Genomic DNA, 18,264 nt, shown 5'->3' with positions numbered 1-18,264 from the left:
TTCAGAAGGCCTGTGGAAGCTAGCAGACAAGCCAAGGGGAGCGTCAGTCCTAGAGCCACAGGGAACCCAATTCTACCATGCAGAATTCTTTCTCAGCGCCTTCAGGAAGGAACAGAGCCCTGCTGACACCTTAATTTTGGCCTTATAAAATTCTAAGCAGAGGATCCAGCTGAGCCATGCTGTGCCCAGACTTTTCACACAGAAACTGTGAGATAATAAATGTGTGTTTTAGGCTGCTAAGTGTATGGCAGCAATGGAAAACTCACAGACCTTCCAATGTGAAAGAGAGCAAATGAAATGAAAAAGAACAACTTAGGGAAACAGAAATAATGCAAAGAACAGAATAGAATAAAACATAAACCTCTTAATTACAAATCTCAAAGATAAGACAATGGCATCCGTGAAAGATGGATAGGATGTTAAAAAATAACCAGAGGGACTTCCCTGGTGGTGCAGTGATTAAGAATCCACCTGCCAAATCAGGGGACACGGGTTCGAGCCCTGGTCTGGGAGGATTCCACATGCCGCGAAGCAACTAAGCCTGTGCGCCACAACTACTGAGCTTGCACCCTACAGCCAGTGCTCCGCAACAAGAGAAGCCACCACAGTGAGGAGCCCACGTACTGAAATGAAGAGTAGCCCCTGCTCGCCGCAACTAAAGCTCGCACACACAGCAACAAAGACCCAACGTGGCCAAAAATTTAAAAAAAAAAAAAAATTATTATTTTTAATTTAAAAAAAACAGAGATAAGAAGGGGCTCTTGGATATTAACAAGGGGGAGGAAGGGTCCTTTCCATTTTTAAAAAGTTTTTTTTTTTTTTTTTTTTTGTGTGGTATGTGGGCCTCTCACTGTTGTGGCCTCTCCCGTTGCAGAGCACAGGCTCCGGACGCACAGGCTCAGCAGCCATGGCTCACAGGCCCAGACGCTCGGCGGCATGTGGGATCTTCCCGGACCGGGGCACGAACCCGTGTCCCCTGCATCGGCAGGCGGACTCTCAACCACTGCACCACCACTTAACTATTTTATTAAGGTTTAACTTATATAAAGTCTACAACTCTTAAATGTATTCATGAATATCTGGGTAATAAAGATCCAGATAGAAATATAAAACACTGAAAAATAAAATTTGAGAGCCGCAACAAAAAAGCAACAGACAAAATATAAAGTCAGGTAAGAGGATCAATCCAAGAACTAATATCAGACTAATTACTAGCAACAAAAAGAAGAAAAAAAACACAGGGGAGGAATTAGGGCACATTACTATGAAATTTCAAAATGGCAGGGAAAAAATCCTAAAACATGCCAGAGAGAAAAAGCAGTCTACAAAGAAAGGATAAAAATTAAGAACACTATCAGGACTATAAATAGCAATACTGGAAGCTAAAACAACTGAACAATGAATTCCCAATTCTGAGGGAAATTAATTTTCAACCCAACAATTCCTATCAAAGGACAAAATAAAGACATTTCAAATATGACATCTCAAAAATTTACATCCCATCTACCTTTGATGATGGAGGATATAGTCCATCAAAATAAAAGAGCAAATCAACACTGAGGAAAATGCAAGGATCAAGTATGAGAGAGAAGACACTTTCCCTGGACAATGGTGGAGGGAAGTTCTGGGGCTATAACTGTACAACTTGACCTAGAAGTCACCTACTCCAGATTGGAGCAGGAGGATGGAGGGACTTCACAGTGTGTTTAGGAAGAAAAAAAAGGAGGGAGGGAGGAGATTATTATCAGATAATGTATTTGATCATGAAAATTATAGAGAATCTAGAATGCAGAAGAATCAACAACAGAGAAGTTTCAAAACTAAGTAAATGATAAACAAAAAGGCATATAAGATAGAAAAGGTAAAAGTATACACTTTGGTTCAGCAAGTAAAAATACTCACCTTGTTAAAATAATGCAAACAATGATACTGATTTAATAAAAAATTATAATAGTTATAATAAAGTGAGAAAGAAAAAGTTGAGAAAAAAGAAGTGAGCAGGTATCTAAAATGGATAAATCAAGAAATAACAGAGCTTCCCTGGTGGCGCAGTGGCTGAGAGTCCGCCTGCCGATGCAGGGGACGCGGGTTCGTGCCCCGGTCTGGGAAGATCCCACATGCCACAGAGTGGCTGGGCCCGTGAGCCATGGCCGCTGAGCCTGCGCGTCCGGAGCCTGTGCTCCGCAACGGGAGAGGCCACAACAGTGAGAGGCCCGCGTACCGCAAAAAAAAAAAAAAAAAAAGAAAAAAAAAAAGAACAGCATAAGCACTTTATTTAAATTACGGAACTAAAAGAAACAGTAAAAAAGTAGAAAGTGGTAGGGAATGTGCTTGGGGTTAGGGAGAAATAGGACAGAAAAGTCATTTTATGTTATATGCTTTTTTAGCTTTAACTCTGTTATCTATGGCTTTGATTATAAAAATAATTTCAAAATCTTTCTGCTTATTGTGTAAAGAATGAATTGGAAGGAACAAGGATGGATAAAGCAGACCACTTAGGAGGCTGCTGGAACATTCCAGAAGAGAGATGGTGGTGGTGTGGCCTATGAGAGCAGTAAGGATGGTAGAGATGGAAAGATGTGGAAATATTCAAGATATATCTTGGAGGCAAAATTAACACTTCTGGGTGATGGATGAAATGTGTGTAAGTAAGAGAGTGGTGCTAAGGACCACTCCCAAGTTTCTGACATGTATCTGGGATGGTGCTTTTACTGCTATGGAGACTTCTGAGGGGCAGAGTGGGAAGGGCAGAACACAGAGATTTGGAAAGGAATACCATGAGCTCAGTTTTGAACATGTTCAATTTGAAATTTCTGTGAAAGAAATGGTTTTGTTATTATAAATAATGCTTCAATGAGCAAATGATGGCTTTCTAAAAAAGGTACATGGCTAGAAGAAAATCAAGGATGAGTTAAGAATGGTCTCAACTAAGACGGAGTAATAAGAATTTGATTTACCCTCCTGCTTTAAACAATAAGAAAGGAAAAGAAACTTTTTCAGGTATTAGACAACAAGGAGCACAGGAGAGAAGAGAAAAAAAACAGAATGAGCTCTTTGACTGTACCAGCTTACTGCCTAGAAGTAGTTCGGGGTGGGGAGGGGGCAAACAGAGTCAGGTCTCGCTGAGTTGAGAGATCTGAGGTGGAATCCAGGCAGGTCAAGATGGCTAAAATTTGTGGGTCAGAGTACCAGAGAGAAGAGAGCTCCACAGAGAGATCTGGAGATCTGTAGTTATCCGCTGGGATATGGGTGAATACTGATCTGTGCATTTGTGAGGGGAAAGTCTTCCTAATACACAGGATATTGAGAAGAATCCCCAGAAGGAAATTAGCCCTGGACTAATGGTGGCTCTGGACCTGCCCTAACAGAGCTTAAAAGCAAGTGTCAAAAGGATCCAACTGATTCCAAGTAATATGACTGAAAAATTTGACAGAAAAAAAGCCAATGCTACTTTTTAAATTTATTTATTTATTTATTTATTTTTGGCTGTGTTGGGTCTTCGTTGCTGTGCACGGGCTTTCTCTATTTGTGGCAAGCGGGAGCTACTCTTCGCTGCGATGTGCGGGCTTCTCACGGTGGTGGCTTCTCTTGTTGTGAAGCACAGGCTCTAGGCACGCAGCCTTCAGTAGTTGTGACAAGTGGGCTCAGTAGTTGTGGCTCGCAGGCTCTAGAGCACAGGCTCAGTAGTTGTGGAGCACGGGCTTAGCTGCTCCGCAGCATGTGGGTCCTTCCCGGACCAGGGCTCAAACCCGTCTCCCCTGCGCTGGCAGGTGGATTCTTAACCACTGTGCCACCAGGCAAGTCCCAGCCAACACTACTTTAAGGAATACAAAAAGAAATCCAGCCACCAACAATGAAAAACTAACAGACTCTAGCATTCAATCAGAAATTACCAGACATAAAAGAAGCAACCCATTACCAGGAATAAAAGGGGGAAAAAAGTAGCAGAAGCAGAAATAACTACAATGATAGAATCAGTAATCAAAGATATTAAAATATCTATTATAAATACACTCCATATGTTTAAGAAAGGAGAGAAAAAGATAAAAATAAGGAAGAAAAAATTGAAGATTTATGTATTTTTTAAAAGTCCAAAATCAAACTTCTAGTGATGAAAAATACATCTGAAATGAACACTGGATGGGATTAACAGCAGATCAGCAGAAGACCAATGAACTTCAAGACAACAATGGACACTATCCAAGATGAAACATAGAGAATAAAGACCGAAGAAAGGAAGAGAGCATCAGTGATCTACGGAAGAATAACTGTTGCTCTAACATATATGAAACAAGCCCAACAAAGGATAGCTGTGGGAAGGGACGCCAAAAATTATTTGAAGAACTAGTGGTTGAAAATTACACAAATCTGACGAAAACCGTAAACCCACAAATCTAAGAAACACCATGACCCTAGAACAGAATACACCTAAAGAAAACTATGCCAGGACACATCAGAATTAAATGCTGAAAACCAGGATAAAGATAAATTCTTAAAAGGTTAACAGAGAAAACATTCAGAGGGGAAAAAAAGAGAAGAGCCATAACGGACTTTTCTGAAATTATGCAAACCAGAAGACAAGAGAAAGATATCTGAAAATTACTGAAAAGAGGAAAAATCTAGAATTCTTCACATAGCTGCAGTATCTTTCAAAAATGAAGGCAAGATTTTTGTAGACAAAAGGTAAAAAAAAAAAAAAAAAAAAATCACTAGCAGACCTGCACTATAAAAAGGTCATATGAAGTTCCTCAGCTAAAAGAAAAAGGGTATCACATGGAAAGTCTTCTTACAAAGAGCAGTGAAAAATGATAAATGCGTGGGCAATTATAAAAGACCATTTTTCTTATTTTTTAATATTTAAAAAGACAATTATTGTTTTAGGGGAAAATAACGTTGAGTTTTAGCATATTTGAAAGTAACACATATGACAATAGCACAAAGAACAGGAAAGGGGAAATGGAACTATACTGTTGTAAGATTATTATACTATGTGTGAAATGGTACTATTTGAACACAGAATGTGAATAAAGTTAACGTCATACACTGTAACCCCAGAACAACCACTAAAAAGACAAAAGTGGTAATAGCTAGTAAGTCACAGGTGACAATAAACGTAACTGTAACAAACAAACCCCCCTCAATTTAAAAGAAACGAGGGAAAAGAAAAAAAACAGAGCACATAGAAACCTTAAAATAAACACCATATAAAAAACAAATACCAAGGTGACAGATTTAAACTCAACGACACTGATAATCACATTAAAAGTAAATGCTCTGGGCTTCCCTGGTGGCGCAGTGGTTGAGAGTCCGCCTGTCAATGCAGGGGACACGGGTTCGTGCCCCAGTCCGGGAAGATCCCACATGCCGTGGAGCGGCTGGGCCCGTGAGCCATGGCCACTAAGCCTGCGCGTCCGGAGCCTGTGCTCCGCAACGGGAGTGGCCACAACAGTGAGAGGCCCGAGTACCGCAAAAAAAAAAAAAAAAAAAAGTAAATGGTCTATCAACTGTGTTGCATGCCAATTTGATATTATCACTGTAAAGCAATATTACACTTAGAAACCTAATTGTTTTCCCATAATCACTGAATTCTCTGATATCTTTTTTCCAACTTCCTAGCATTTCCTCTCTGAAGTATCTAAATTAACTGTCCTGGATGAAGTTTCCTTTAAAAGGCAATGTCTATGAAGTCCTATGGCTTCAACATATTCAATTTTGTTTTGAAAGGTAATAAAAATAGTGAATTTCTATTCCTACATCTAAACCACTGGAAAAAATAAAATAAATAATCTAATGGAAGCAACCTAAATGTCCATTGACAGATGAATGGATAAAGAAGATGTGGGGTGTGTGAGTGTACGTGTGTGTATGTAATGGAATATTACTCAGCCATAAAAAAAGAATGAAATAATGCCATTAGCAGTAACAGATGGACCTAGAGATTATCATAGGAAATGAAGTCAGACAGAGAAAGATAAATATCATATGATACCATTTATATGCAGAATCTAAAAAAATGATACAAATGAACTTTCCATTTACTCTTAAAAAGGCTTGTCATTTGTAAAGCCTGCATGTCAGAACCCACCTTACAATAAAAGAACTTAGCATGCTTTGCCAGCAGTGTTTCTTTCAAAAAGGAAAGGAAAATGTAACTAAAAACCTCATTTAATCATTACACAGAACCATCTTCTTAAGCGTTATGTTATAAAAAAAAATCAAGATACTTTTTACCAAATAAAAAACTTAGCAGTCTGCCAAAACTCACACAAGAAATAGACAATCTGAATAAGTCTATACCTATTAAAGAAATTGAATCAATAACTAATAACCTTCCAAAACAGAAAGCACTAGGGCCAGACAGGTTCACTGGTGAATTCTACCAAACATTTTTTCTAGTTTTACTGAGGTATAACTGACATACAACACTGTGTAAGTTTAAGGTGCACAGCATAATGACTTGACTTACATAATATTACCACAGTAAATTTAGTTAACATCCATTATCTCATACAGATACCCAAAAAAAGTTTATTTTCCTATGGTAAGAACTCTTATGATCTACTCTCTTAACAACTTCCAAATAAACCATACAGTAGTGTTAACTCTAGTCATCGTGCTATATACCACATCCCCAGTACTTACTTATCTTGTAACTGGAAGTTTGTACCTTTTGACTACCTTAATCCAATTCCTCCCCTTAGGTTGTTTCCATGTCTTGGCTATTATAAATAATGCTGCTATAAACATGGAGGTGCCGCTATCTCTCCGACACAGTGCTTTCATTTCCTTTGGATATATTCCCAGAAGTAGAACTGCTGGATCATATGGTAGTCCTACTTTTAGTTTTTTGAGGAACCTCCATACAGTTTTCCATAGTGGCTACATCAATTTACAATCCCACCAACAGCGCACAAGGGTTCCCCCTTTTCTCTACATCCTTGCCAGCATTTATCACTTGTCTTTTTGATAACCATTCTAACAAGTGTGAGATATATCTCATTGTGGTTTCAATTTGTATTTCCCTAATGATTAGTGATGTTAAGCACATTTCCATGTACCTTTTGAACATGTGTGTAACTTGTTTGGAAAAATGTCCGTTCAGGTCCTTTGCCCATTTTTAAAAGTGGATTATTTGGGGATTTTTTGCTATTAAGCTATATGAGCTCTTTATATATTTTGGGTATTAACTCATCAGATATATGGATTGCAGATAATTTTTCCCATTCCACAGGTTGTTTTTCATTTTGTTGGTCATTTCTTTGGCCATGCAGAAAATTTTTTTGTTTGATGTAATTCTACTTGTTTATTTTTGCTTGTGCTTTAGGTGTTATATCCAGAAAGACATTGCCAAAACCCATGTCAAGGAGCTTTTTTCTTGACATCTGAGGAAGAAATTATACTAATTCTCTATAATCTCTTTCAGAAGATAGAAGCAGAGGAAATATTTCCTAATTCATTCTATGAAGCCAGCATTACTCTAATACTAAAATCAAACAAAGCCATTGCAAGAAAAGAAAACTACAGACCAATATCTCTAATGAACGTAAATGCAAAAATCTTTAATAAACTATTAGCAAATCGAATCCAACAATGTATAAATAGAATTATATACCATGACCAAGTGGGATTTATGCCAAGTATGCAAGGCTGGTTCAACATCCAAAAATCAATATAACCCATCACATCAAAAGGCTGAAGAGGAAAAATCACATGACCATATCAATAGGCATTAAAAAAAAAAAGCATGACAAAATCCAACACTTATTCATGATAAAACACAGTAAACTAAAATAGAGGGGAACACTTCCTCAACTTTTTTTTTTTTGGCTGTGCTGTGTGGCTTGTTACGATCTCCCTGGTGGTCTAGTGGTTAGGATTCAGCGCTTTCACTGCTGCGGTCCAAGTTCAATCCGTGGCTGGGGAACACTTCCTCAACTTGATAAAGAGTATCTACAAAAAACCTTCAGCTAACAACATACGTAATGATGAGAAACTAGAAGCTTTCCCACTAAAACAGGAACAAGGCAAGGATGTCCTCTCATATCACTGCTTTTCAATATTGTACTGGAAGCCCTAGCTTATGCAATAAGACAAGAAAAGGAAATAAAAAGTGTACAGACTGGGAAGGAAGAAATCTGTCTTTGTTCACAGATAACATGATCATCTCTACAGAAAATCTAAAAGAAGTGACAAAAACTCCAGAAACAAATAAACAATTATAGCAAGGTAAAGGACACAAGGTTAATATACAAAAGTAAACTACGGGCTTCCCTGGTGGCACAGTGGTTGAGAGTCTGCCTGTCAATGCAGGGGACATGGGTTCATGCCCCAGTCCGGGAAGATCCCACATGCCACGGGGCGGCTGGGCCCGTGAGCCATGGCCGCTGAGCCTGCGCGTCCGGAGCCTGTGCTCCGCAATGGGAGAGGCCACAATAGTGAGAGCTAGGCGTACCGCAAAAAAAAAGTAAATTGCTTTCCAGCAGTGAGCATGTGGAATTTGAAATGTAAAACACAATACTATTTACATTAGCACCAAAAAATTAAATACTTACATATAAATATGACAAAATATGCACAGGATCTATACAAGGAGAACTACAAAACTGTGATGAAAGAAATTAAAGAAAGAAATAAGGGGAGAGACATTCCATGTTCATGGTCAGGAAGACTTGATCTGTCAAGATGTCAGTTCTTCTCAGCTTGATCTATAGATTCAATGCAATCCCAAACAAAATCTCAGCAAGTTATTTTATGGATACTGACAAACTAATTCTAAAGTTTATATGGAAAGGCAAGAGACCCAGGATACCCAATACAATATTGAAGGAGAAGAGCAAATTTGGAGAATTGATGCTACCTGACTTCAATCCTTACTGTAAAAAGCTCCAGTAATCAAGACAAGGTGGTATTGGCAAAAGAACAGCAAACAGATCAATGGAAAAGAATATAGAGCCCAGCAAGCGACCTATATAAATATAGTCAACTGGTCTTTGACAAAGCAGCAAAGGCAACACAATGGAGAAAAGATAACTTTTCAATAAACAGTGCTATAACAACTGGACATCCACATGCAAAAAAATGAATCTAGACCCAGACCACACACCCTTCACAAAAATGAACTCAAAATGGATCACAGACCTAAATGTAAACTGTAAAAGCCTTAAAAGATAACATAGAAAAAACTCTAGATGACCTTGGGTTTGGTGATGACTTTTTAGATATGATAACAAAGGCATGATCCATGAAAGAAATAAATGATAAGCCAGACTTTATAAAAATTAAAAATTTCTGGGCTTCCCTGGTGGCACAGTGGTTGAGAGTCCGCCTGCCGATGCAGGGGACGCGGGTTCGTGCCCCGGTCCGGGAGGATCCCACATGCCACGGAGCCGCTGGGCCCGTGAGCCATGGCCGCTGAGCCTGCGTGTCTGGAGCCTGTGCTCCGCAACGGGAGAGGCCACAACAGTGAGAGGCCCGTGTACCGCAAAAAAAAAAAAAAAAAAAAATTTAAAATTTCTGCTCTGTGAAAGAAGCTGCCAAAGATAATGAAAAGATAAGCCACTGACTGGGATAAAATATTTGCAAGACATATCTGATAAAGGACTGTTACCCAAAATATACAAAGAACTATTAAAACTCAACAGTAAAAAAACAAAAACTTGACTGAAAAATAGGCCACAGACTTTAACAGATACCTCACCAAAGAAGACGTACAGATGGCAAATAAGCGTATGAAAAGATGTTCCACATCACGGAAATGCAAAATTAAAACAATGATATACCATTACACATCTATAAGAATGGCCACAATCCAGAACACTGACAACACCAAATGCTGGTGAGAATTCAAGAGCAACAGGAATTCTCATTCACTGCTGAATGTGAATGCAAAATGGTATAGCTACTTTGGAAGACAATTTAGCAGTTTCCTACAAAACTAAGCATATTCTTACCATATGATCCAACAATCATACTCCTTAGTATTTACCCAAAGGAGTAAAAAACACATGTTCACAAAAAAAACCTGTACATGAATGTTTACAGCAGCTTTATTTATAATTGCAAAACTTGGAAATAACTAAGATATCTGTCATTAGGTGTGGAAAATAAACTGTGGCACATCCAGACAATGGGATATTATTCAGCGCTTAAAAAAAATGAGTCACCAAGCTACGAAAAGACATGAAGGAAACTTAAATGTACATTACTAAGCAAAAGACACCAATCTGAAAAGCTACATATTGTATGATTCCAATTGTATGACATTCTGTAAAAGGCAAAACTATGGAGACAGTAAACAGACTAACAATTGCCAGGGGTTGGTAGGGGAGGGATGAAAAGGCAGAGTACAGATTTTCAGGGCAGTGAAACTATTCTGTATCATATTACAATGATGGATATGTCATTATACATTTGTCCAAAGCTGTAGACTGTACAACACCAAGAGTAAACGCTAATGTAAACCATGGAGTCTGGATGATAATGATGTATCAATGAAGGTTTATCATTACAACAAATGTCCCAGTCTGGTGTGGGGTCTTGATAGTGGGGAGGTTGTATGTGTGGGAATGAGGGTAAATGGGAACACTCTGTACTTTCTGCTTAATTTTGCTGTGAACCTAAAACTGCTGTAAAAAAAAGTTAATTAAAAAAAACTGATAAATGATATAAACAGGCAATTCAAAAAAGAAACTGAAATGGCCAGTAAAGACATAAAAACATAGTTATCTTTATAAACTAAAATGAAATACTGTATTTTTTCACTCAGAGAAGCAAACACTAAAAACTGACAACGTTCAAGTGTTAGTGACAACTTGAGGCAATGGGTTTTCACACACTGACGGTTGGAATGTAAACTGGTATAACCACTTGGGAGAGCAATCTGACGGTATCTGAAATGAATTATGTGTACACTTAAAACACAGCAATTCTACTTTCTACTTCTACACAAACACAAAAGAGAAATTCCTCCACACTCGTGCAAAACGGCATTAAGAAGATACCTGCACGGCAACTGCAGGAACGTTTTGTTTTGGGATATACACACTCACAGATGTGGATACATGTATGTATGTTTACATATTTTCAAAAGTACTGGAAAGATACATATTAACCTTATGCAGTAGTTGCTTTGTGAAGGGAGATTAGAGGAGAATATGAATCAAGAACTTTACCTATATTATTTTGACTTAAAAAATAGTTTAGCAAAATGATAAAATATCAGCTATTAATTCTAGATAATAGGATTTAGGTAAATGTTACATAATTCTTTATATTTTTCTGTATTTTAATTTTTGTCTTAGGAATTCCATTAAACATAAAAAAAAAACCTTGTAATTTGAGTCATTACAACAATACAGTAACATCCTGTATCTCCCCCAAATCTATGGTACAATGGAGTTATGTACTAATGGTAATGACAATGGTTCACATTTTCTCTGATGGTTGAATATTTCCTGTCATATGACAGAACTGGGTCAGCCAAAAGTAATCTACATCTCATTTCAGAAAACATAAACAGAACTGCTACAAGAGTTTTCAAATTGTAGACTGGTTAAGGACGACAACACTCATGGTCATTTCCTTAGGAGCTGTGTCAGGCCTTCAATGAAGGAACACAATCTGCCTGAATCACTAAAATTGAATATTGACTTACGTTGAAGGAAATACTACAAAAGCTACATCACTCTGCAAATAATTGCCTGTTCTCTTCTCCTTCCCATAAAAATAAAGTCATCAGAATGAGGTATTAAATAATAATATATTTCTAATAAGGAAATACTAGACACCTCCTGTTCTACCTTGACTCAACATTTCTTTACCTTAAAGTAATATAAAAACTTTAAAGAATAAAGTAATATTTTCACAAATACACAAACGCAGATAGCTCACCCCAATCCCTACTCCTTGAGATAAACTCAATGTCAGTCATCAGTCATACACATATCATGCAACTCGTAATTTCATGAATTTATCTAATACTTACTAAAAGTCTTACAGATGTCAGAAACAGCTTTGAAGACTCTGTCAGAGAAATTCACTTTCACCTTCACATACTTCATGTTGGGAAGTTGCAGGCGGAGCAGCTTGTGCTGGGGGGTGAACTGAAGCTTAGCATCTGCCTGAACGCCATACTTGTCCAAGGTCCAATGTGTCTTGAGGAGCCAAGTTCTCTTCTTTTCCCACCACAGAGCGTGGTCAGACCAATCTTTTTTTACATCTATTAAACAAACAAACAAAACACTTCTAAAAATCATCAAGATCACCTTGAGAGAAATCATAAGCAGAAAACTAAATAACTGGGTATTTAATATGATCAACTAATTAAATACTAAGTGCCTGTTTTGTGATAGGTACAAAAGAAATACTAAATAGCTGAGAAAACATTCTGCCCTTGAAAACTAGTATAGAAGGGAGCTGAGGCAGAATACACAGGGTAACCTAGTAATGCTTAAGGCGGACACACAATGAGGAAGAGAGTAAGTACTCTCTGTAGGCTTTCCGAGAACAAAGAGAACCCTGGGGACTAGAATCAGAAGGATTAATGATGAGGCGGAGTTGGTGGATTCTGAGCCCAGCCTCGAGGAATGGACAATATTCTGATGATAAAATAAGTGAGAAGGCTGAGATATATGAGGCTGCAGAGGCATGCTGAGGTTAATGAGTGGTGAAAAGTAAGATGGAACCAAAGTGAACAAAACCCAATATCCTAGGTAAAGAAGAGACTGGAAAAGAAAACATCCATGAGCAACACTTAATAACTTATTAAGAGAAAACAAAAACAAAAAAACTACACTCCCAACCACACACCCAAATACATTCCAAGAAAAGTAACTTATAAGTCACACTGTCCGACTTTTTTCCCCCAATATATTTCGGTACAAGAGAAAACATTAATATCTGTTATACTCTTTAACATCCCTATGCAATTAAATTAAATGAAAATAAATTTATACCAAATAAAGAGTATAATTTACACAAGATTTGGCTACCCCCAGATATAGCCGATCATAACAATAAACTTGCAAATAAAAGCCAACTTTAGCGAGTTCTTAAAGTAGCAATAAAAGTAAAGACTTTTTGGATCAATTATATGATAAACTAAGAACCAAAAAAGGGGGACAGGATATTTTTTTTAAAAAACAGTATTAGCCAAACAAAGCTTTCCAGGGGAAGAAAATAAAAATGAAAAATATTATCATGATTCTGATATAAAGTTCATCTTAATACAGTTTTAAAAAGAATTGTTCAATTTTAAGAAGATAAATTTAAAAGTATACACTAACCTGAAATTTCTTTTTTAGCACCTGTCTACCAGAAAGCTTCAGAGTAAAAAATCAAACCACCACACTGATTATGAGCCTAGAAACACTTTCTATAACGGTGAAATTTACTTGATATAATTAACTTCTCCTCATTATGGAAGAAACACATCACAGGTGGGAAAAAGACTTTCAATTCCCCCAGCCATTTAAAAAAAATATTTTAATTAGTAAGTACTTTAATGGGAGAACTGTAATTACTTGTGATTATATTGCCATTTTGAAATTTCAGTATTTGTTTTGGGAAAGCCCAGTCAATTATGTCATTTGAAGTTTGGCTGCAGAAATACATATTTTACAACTACTTACTTAGTTGTGACACAATGTATATAGTACCCTGCATCTTAAACTATTTTCCAGCACAGAATTTATCAACTAACTTTTAGAAACAACAAATCTGATCTAGCTCATAAGAACACAACCAAGGTTGGGACCTTTTCATATACTATGAGGTAAATGTCACACACATTACAGATGGTTTACTTTTTTCTTCAGGAATAAAGAACCCAAGGCAGAAAAAGATAATTTGTAAAGAATGATAGTAACCAAGCAGAGCAAGGCTGAGCTGAACTGAATTAATTGTAGGTAGGTATCTAATACTTTCTTCCCCGTATCTCAATCCATTCACTTCTGCTCCCAATATCAACCATTAAGGAAGCTACAACATATATTCCCAGTGGGGGGAGAAGAGAGGAAAAAGCTGTACACCGCTAATAATAATAATAGTTTTGTAAATACTGACTTAAGTCATTTGGGTTCCCTTTGACTTACATCAAAAGACAATCCCGAAATAAGAACTTTGGCACAAGTAGCTTATTTGGGGTGGGGGTGGGGGGACCCCAGGAAGCATACCTGAGGGGATTAGGAAAAGCAAAACAGAGGGAGAAAAGTCTATTAAGGATTCATTAACTTCTGTGGATAACTGGAGTTCAGTCCTGTGAGATATCCTCCGAGGAATTACATAGAACATGACTTAGAATTATCCCCCTAAGGAAAGAGAAAGCTGGGGCATCTATCCAATTCCTTGGTTGAGGGTTGCTCCTAGGGCCATTCAATTCCCAGCATTTCCCCAGCTGCCACGCATGGGCTGGCCACCCTACACTCAAGCAGTTAACTCACCAAGGCTGAAATATTTACTACATGGACTTTTTACAGAAAGACTTTGTAGGCCCGGATGCAATAAAATCTCAACTTTGCATCAATTAGGCTTCAAACGCTGACCTCAGAAACAGGTACTTCCCGTGATCTTCCTCTTTAAAAATTTAACCCTCCCCATCAATTCCACCTTGTTTTTTTACACCAAAGGAATGGCACCCCTGCATCCAATAAGAATAAAGATTGACAAGAAGGACATATAATCCAAAGACTGTGTACTAGAAACCTATGAATAGTTTGTTTACCCACAGAAAGAGAGAAAATCTTTTACTGACTGGCAACACTGGTAAAATCAGTCTTTTTTACCCACAGAAAATAGTAGATAAGTAACAATATAGGAAAGAAAAATTACCCCAAATAAAAGCAGAAACAGGACACCAGAAAAGATCTGAAGTGTTGATAGGGCACATGCCAAGAGACAAAAACAGAGAAAAGCAGGCATTCTGACAGCAAAAGAAGTAGTCAGTGTTAGAAGATGGAATGGTTGGACTATGGGAGCCTGTAACATATGTTCAAATAGTATAATTTTTGGTAGCATTCTTGAAGACTCAAAATACCAGCAACCTAATCAGCATTAATTATAAGATAATCACTACTACAGAACAAGAACAAACAGCATCTATTAAAATATTCATTAATTCCACAAATATCTACTGAACATTTACTATGTGCCAGAAGGCACTATTTTAGTGCTAGAGATACAGTGATGAGAAGAACAAAGTGCCAGCATCTTTGAAGAAGGCCAATATGACTAGAATTGAGGAGGTGAAGCATCAGAGAGCTCAGCAGAAGCCTTGTATATTATAAAGTCGTTTAGCTTTTATTATGTGTGTGAGAGAAGCCACTAGAGCAGTGTTTTTCAGCTTGTTTGGCATTAGAATTATCTGAGCAACTTTTCAAATAGAGTAATGCCTGGACTCGGCCCAAACCACTCTGGGTGTGGGTCTAGAAATCGATTTTAAGCAGGGGAGTGATTTTTTCCTCTTCTCTCTCACATCTTCTTTTGCTCAAGACAATCCCTCCTATATGAAATGATTATGTTCCAAAGTTCCTTTAAGTCTTAGAATTTAGATTTGCCACAAAGAAACATTATAAATAGGTTCCAAATCAGACTGTTACTCAAATCTAAAATAGCCCAAAGTAAACTACTAGCAATATTACACTAAACTGATATCATAAGGCTTTTGCAGAATATATGGCTGATGTTCAACTAGAGATGTAAGGAAAACTGCTAAGTTGCACTTGAAGACTGTGGGTTGGATGGAGAGGAAGAAAGACAATGTTGCTGTTAAGTTGTGAGGGAGACAAGGGCTTCCTGCTAAAGTAGGGCACTTGGCTACTCCCTCGTCATCCTTCCATAAACTCCAGGAATTAACTGGCCTCCTTCCTCTTTCCCAGCTACAATTTGTTGTCTTAAGCCAAGGTTTCTTTCCTCTATTAAAGCTCCTAAAAACAGAAGAGCTTTACCTTCTGCGTTCCTCTCTAATTCCTGAAACACAAAACTATTCTGATGTTTCTAATGAAATGTTATTGCCAATAATGTGTAAAGACAAGGTCTACAAGTAAAATTAATGCTTAAGTAAGTTTAAAGTAAGTTTAAAAAATTATCTCTATAATGTTATCCCTAATGTTTATTGAAATGTAAAGGACATTAAATATTAATTTCGCTTTTCAATCACATCATCTTTTGTTCTTAAGAACTCCTCACTCTCACTCTTTTAGGTCTCTCTCCTCCCAAACTCCTTTTAATTTCAGAGGTGAGGCAGCTGAGGATACTGCTCCCTTGTTTTTAGGATGTGCCCTCGTGTTCTTGTTTTTAATCACTCAGACCTTCAAAAAAGGAAATAGGCAAAATGGACGAAGTGTTGCTCTTCAGGTACACAACCAATAAATGAATCAATAAACATTTTCCAAGGACCTACCATATGCCAGACACTAAACTAGGCCATGGGAATATATAATTAGTTTCGTAAGAATTCCCATCAAAGAGTCACTTACAGTCCAAGTGAGGGACGCGGACAGTGGCAGAAAGATCAGAATCCAGTTCTAACAGGTATCTAACTGATATCTCAACTGAAGAGTCAGCATGAGAAAATGGGCTCACAGACTAAATTTATGTTCACTCAGCTCTGCCCAAGGTTAACAAACTCTGTCTCCCAGGCACACAGAGACCTGGTATTTCCACTTTATTTAATAATTTCTTTACCTCCCTACAGATGTCCAATCTGTCCTCTTCCTCACTCCTAAATACCTATTTCCTATAAGACTGCTAGTTCATTAGGGTCTCAAAGAGCTACCGGGAAACAGTCACTCAAACCACTCCATTTCTCTGTTCCAATACTATCCATACTTTGGAATGTCAATTTATTTATATATAATGGACCCCAGTCCCCTCCATACACCAAGAAGCTAATCAATTCAAGATATATCCTAAGAAAGATAAGGATTACACTAGATAATTAAGGACTAGACCATGGAAACTGGGATTCAAGTGAGGGTTGGTTTCAAGAGGTCCTTCCTAGAACTGGCCAACACTACAAAGTGACTCATCAGTTCACTCTCAAAACACCAAGTGTGAAGGAATATTTATATTATGCATGTCTTTAACTGATTTAAAAATGGCAGCTACAGACAATAAAACTCAAAAAGGTTATGGTTAGTAGCTATTTTACTATTTGAAGAATGAGTATATAGTACTATGCAAAATTAAACTGAGTTCAAAATAAGTGAAGAACACAAACAGGTATCAACTGCAAAGACACAATTTAGAAAAATAATGTAATTAACCACTTTTGATTTTACATTAGAAACTAGAATTATATTATAAAATGAATACTCTATCATCTAAAAATAACTGAAATAACTTCCAAGTCATTCCTCTCTTCTTTAAGACTGTTCTACAGAGACCAGAAGTAAATTCCTCAATTATTTTTAATCTTATTGTAGAAGAGTAACCCTCCCTTCCAGACTACGCTTCATTCTAGAGGAATAATCCCCAACAGATTCTCAGCAGTGTATTCTATACTACATTACTACAAGGCTATCTATGACTGAATCAAAGTTACTATAATAGGATTATTAGTATACTAGAAAGAAGTATATTCCTGATTTTCCACAGCTATGAAAAGCAGAAACAGACTGCTTTAAAAAAAGTCCCAGAGCTAACTCAGCTGACATATACTTTTGTTAATCAATAAAATGAAAAAAGGAAACACTAGCAATGAAGCATGTAAATATTCCATAATTCAGTAACTGTCCCCCACTCACCCCGTCCATTCAACAAATTAAGGGAGACTACACCAAGATCATATAAATAGTAATTATATTAACCTAATCTTTAAATCTTTAAAATTGAAGATCTCTCTCCAAGGTCTAGTTTCTTCCTCAGTTTTTCTTTCTATCCAAGTACTATGGAATTTACCTCTCAAACAGCTGTTAAATTTGTCCCTTCCTTTCTTTTTATTACACTGCTTTAGCTTAAGTCCTCAGCATCTCTTGTCTGAACTACCATAATCCCATTTTTTACAAAACTATCTGAGTTATCTTTTAAAATGCAAATCTGATCATTTTACTTCTCTACGTAACTTTACAGGTCCTTCTGTTGCTGAAGTGTTTTATCACCTCTTAGCAGGTTACACAAACCTTAACCATCTGTGCCCCACACTGCTTGGCTATCCCCAGGTACAGCTCAGGCTCTGGCCCAGTTTGTGAAACAACTTGATGTTTTGTGCGTCCTTGATTGGATACCTTTCTCTTCCTCCCCTCATCAAGCTGACAAAATCCTACACAA

The 18,264-nt window shown here is 37.4% G+C and overlaps 1 protein-coding gene across 1 annotated transcript in view; it reads right to left on the bottom strand.

Annotated features, from left to right (window-relative positions):
- Positions 1-18,264, bottom strand: part of FERMT2 (FERM domain containing kindlin 2) — a 71,445-nt gene that overhangs the window by 37,973 nt on the left and 15,208 nt on the right. Inside the window, exon 3 of the mRNA XM_082848976.1 lies at positions 11,984-12,217. Within this exon, the coding sequence (XP_082705102.1) occupies positions 11,984-12,217 (234 nt within the window). The remainder of the gene's footprint in view (positions 1-11,983; positions 12,218-18,264) is intronic.

The sequence above is a fragment of the Leucopleurus acutus genome (assembly GCF_964270905.1).
Source record: "Leucopleurus acutus genome assembly, chromosome: 1".
Classification (NCBI taxonomy): domain Eukaryota; kingdom Metazoa; phylum Chordata; class Mammalia; order Artiodactyla; family Delphinidae; genus Leucopleurus; species Leucopleurus acutus.
Note: the sequence above shows the minus strand (reverse complement) of the source record. Positions and strands in the feature narration are given on the sequence as shown.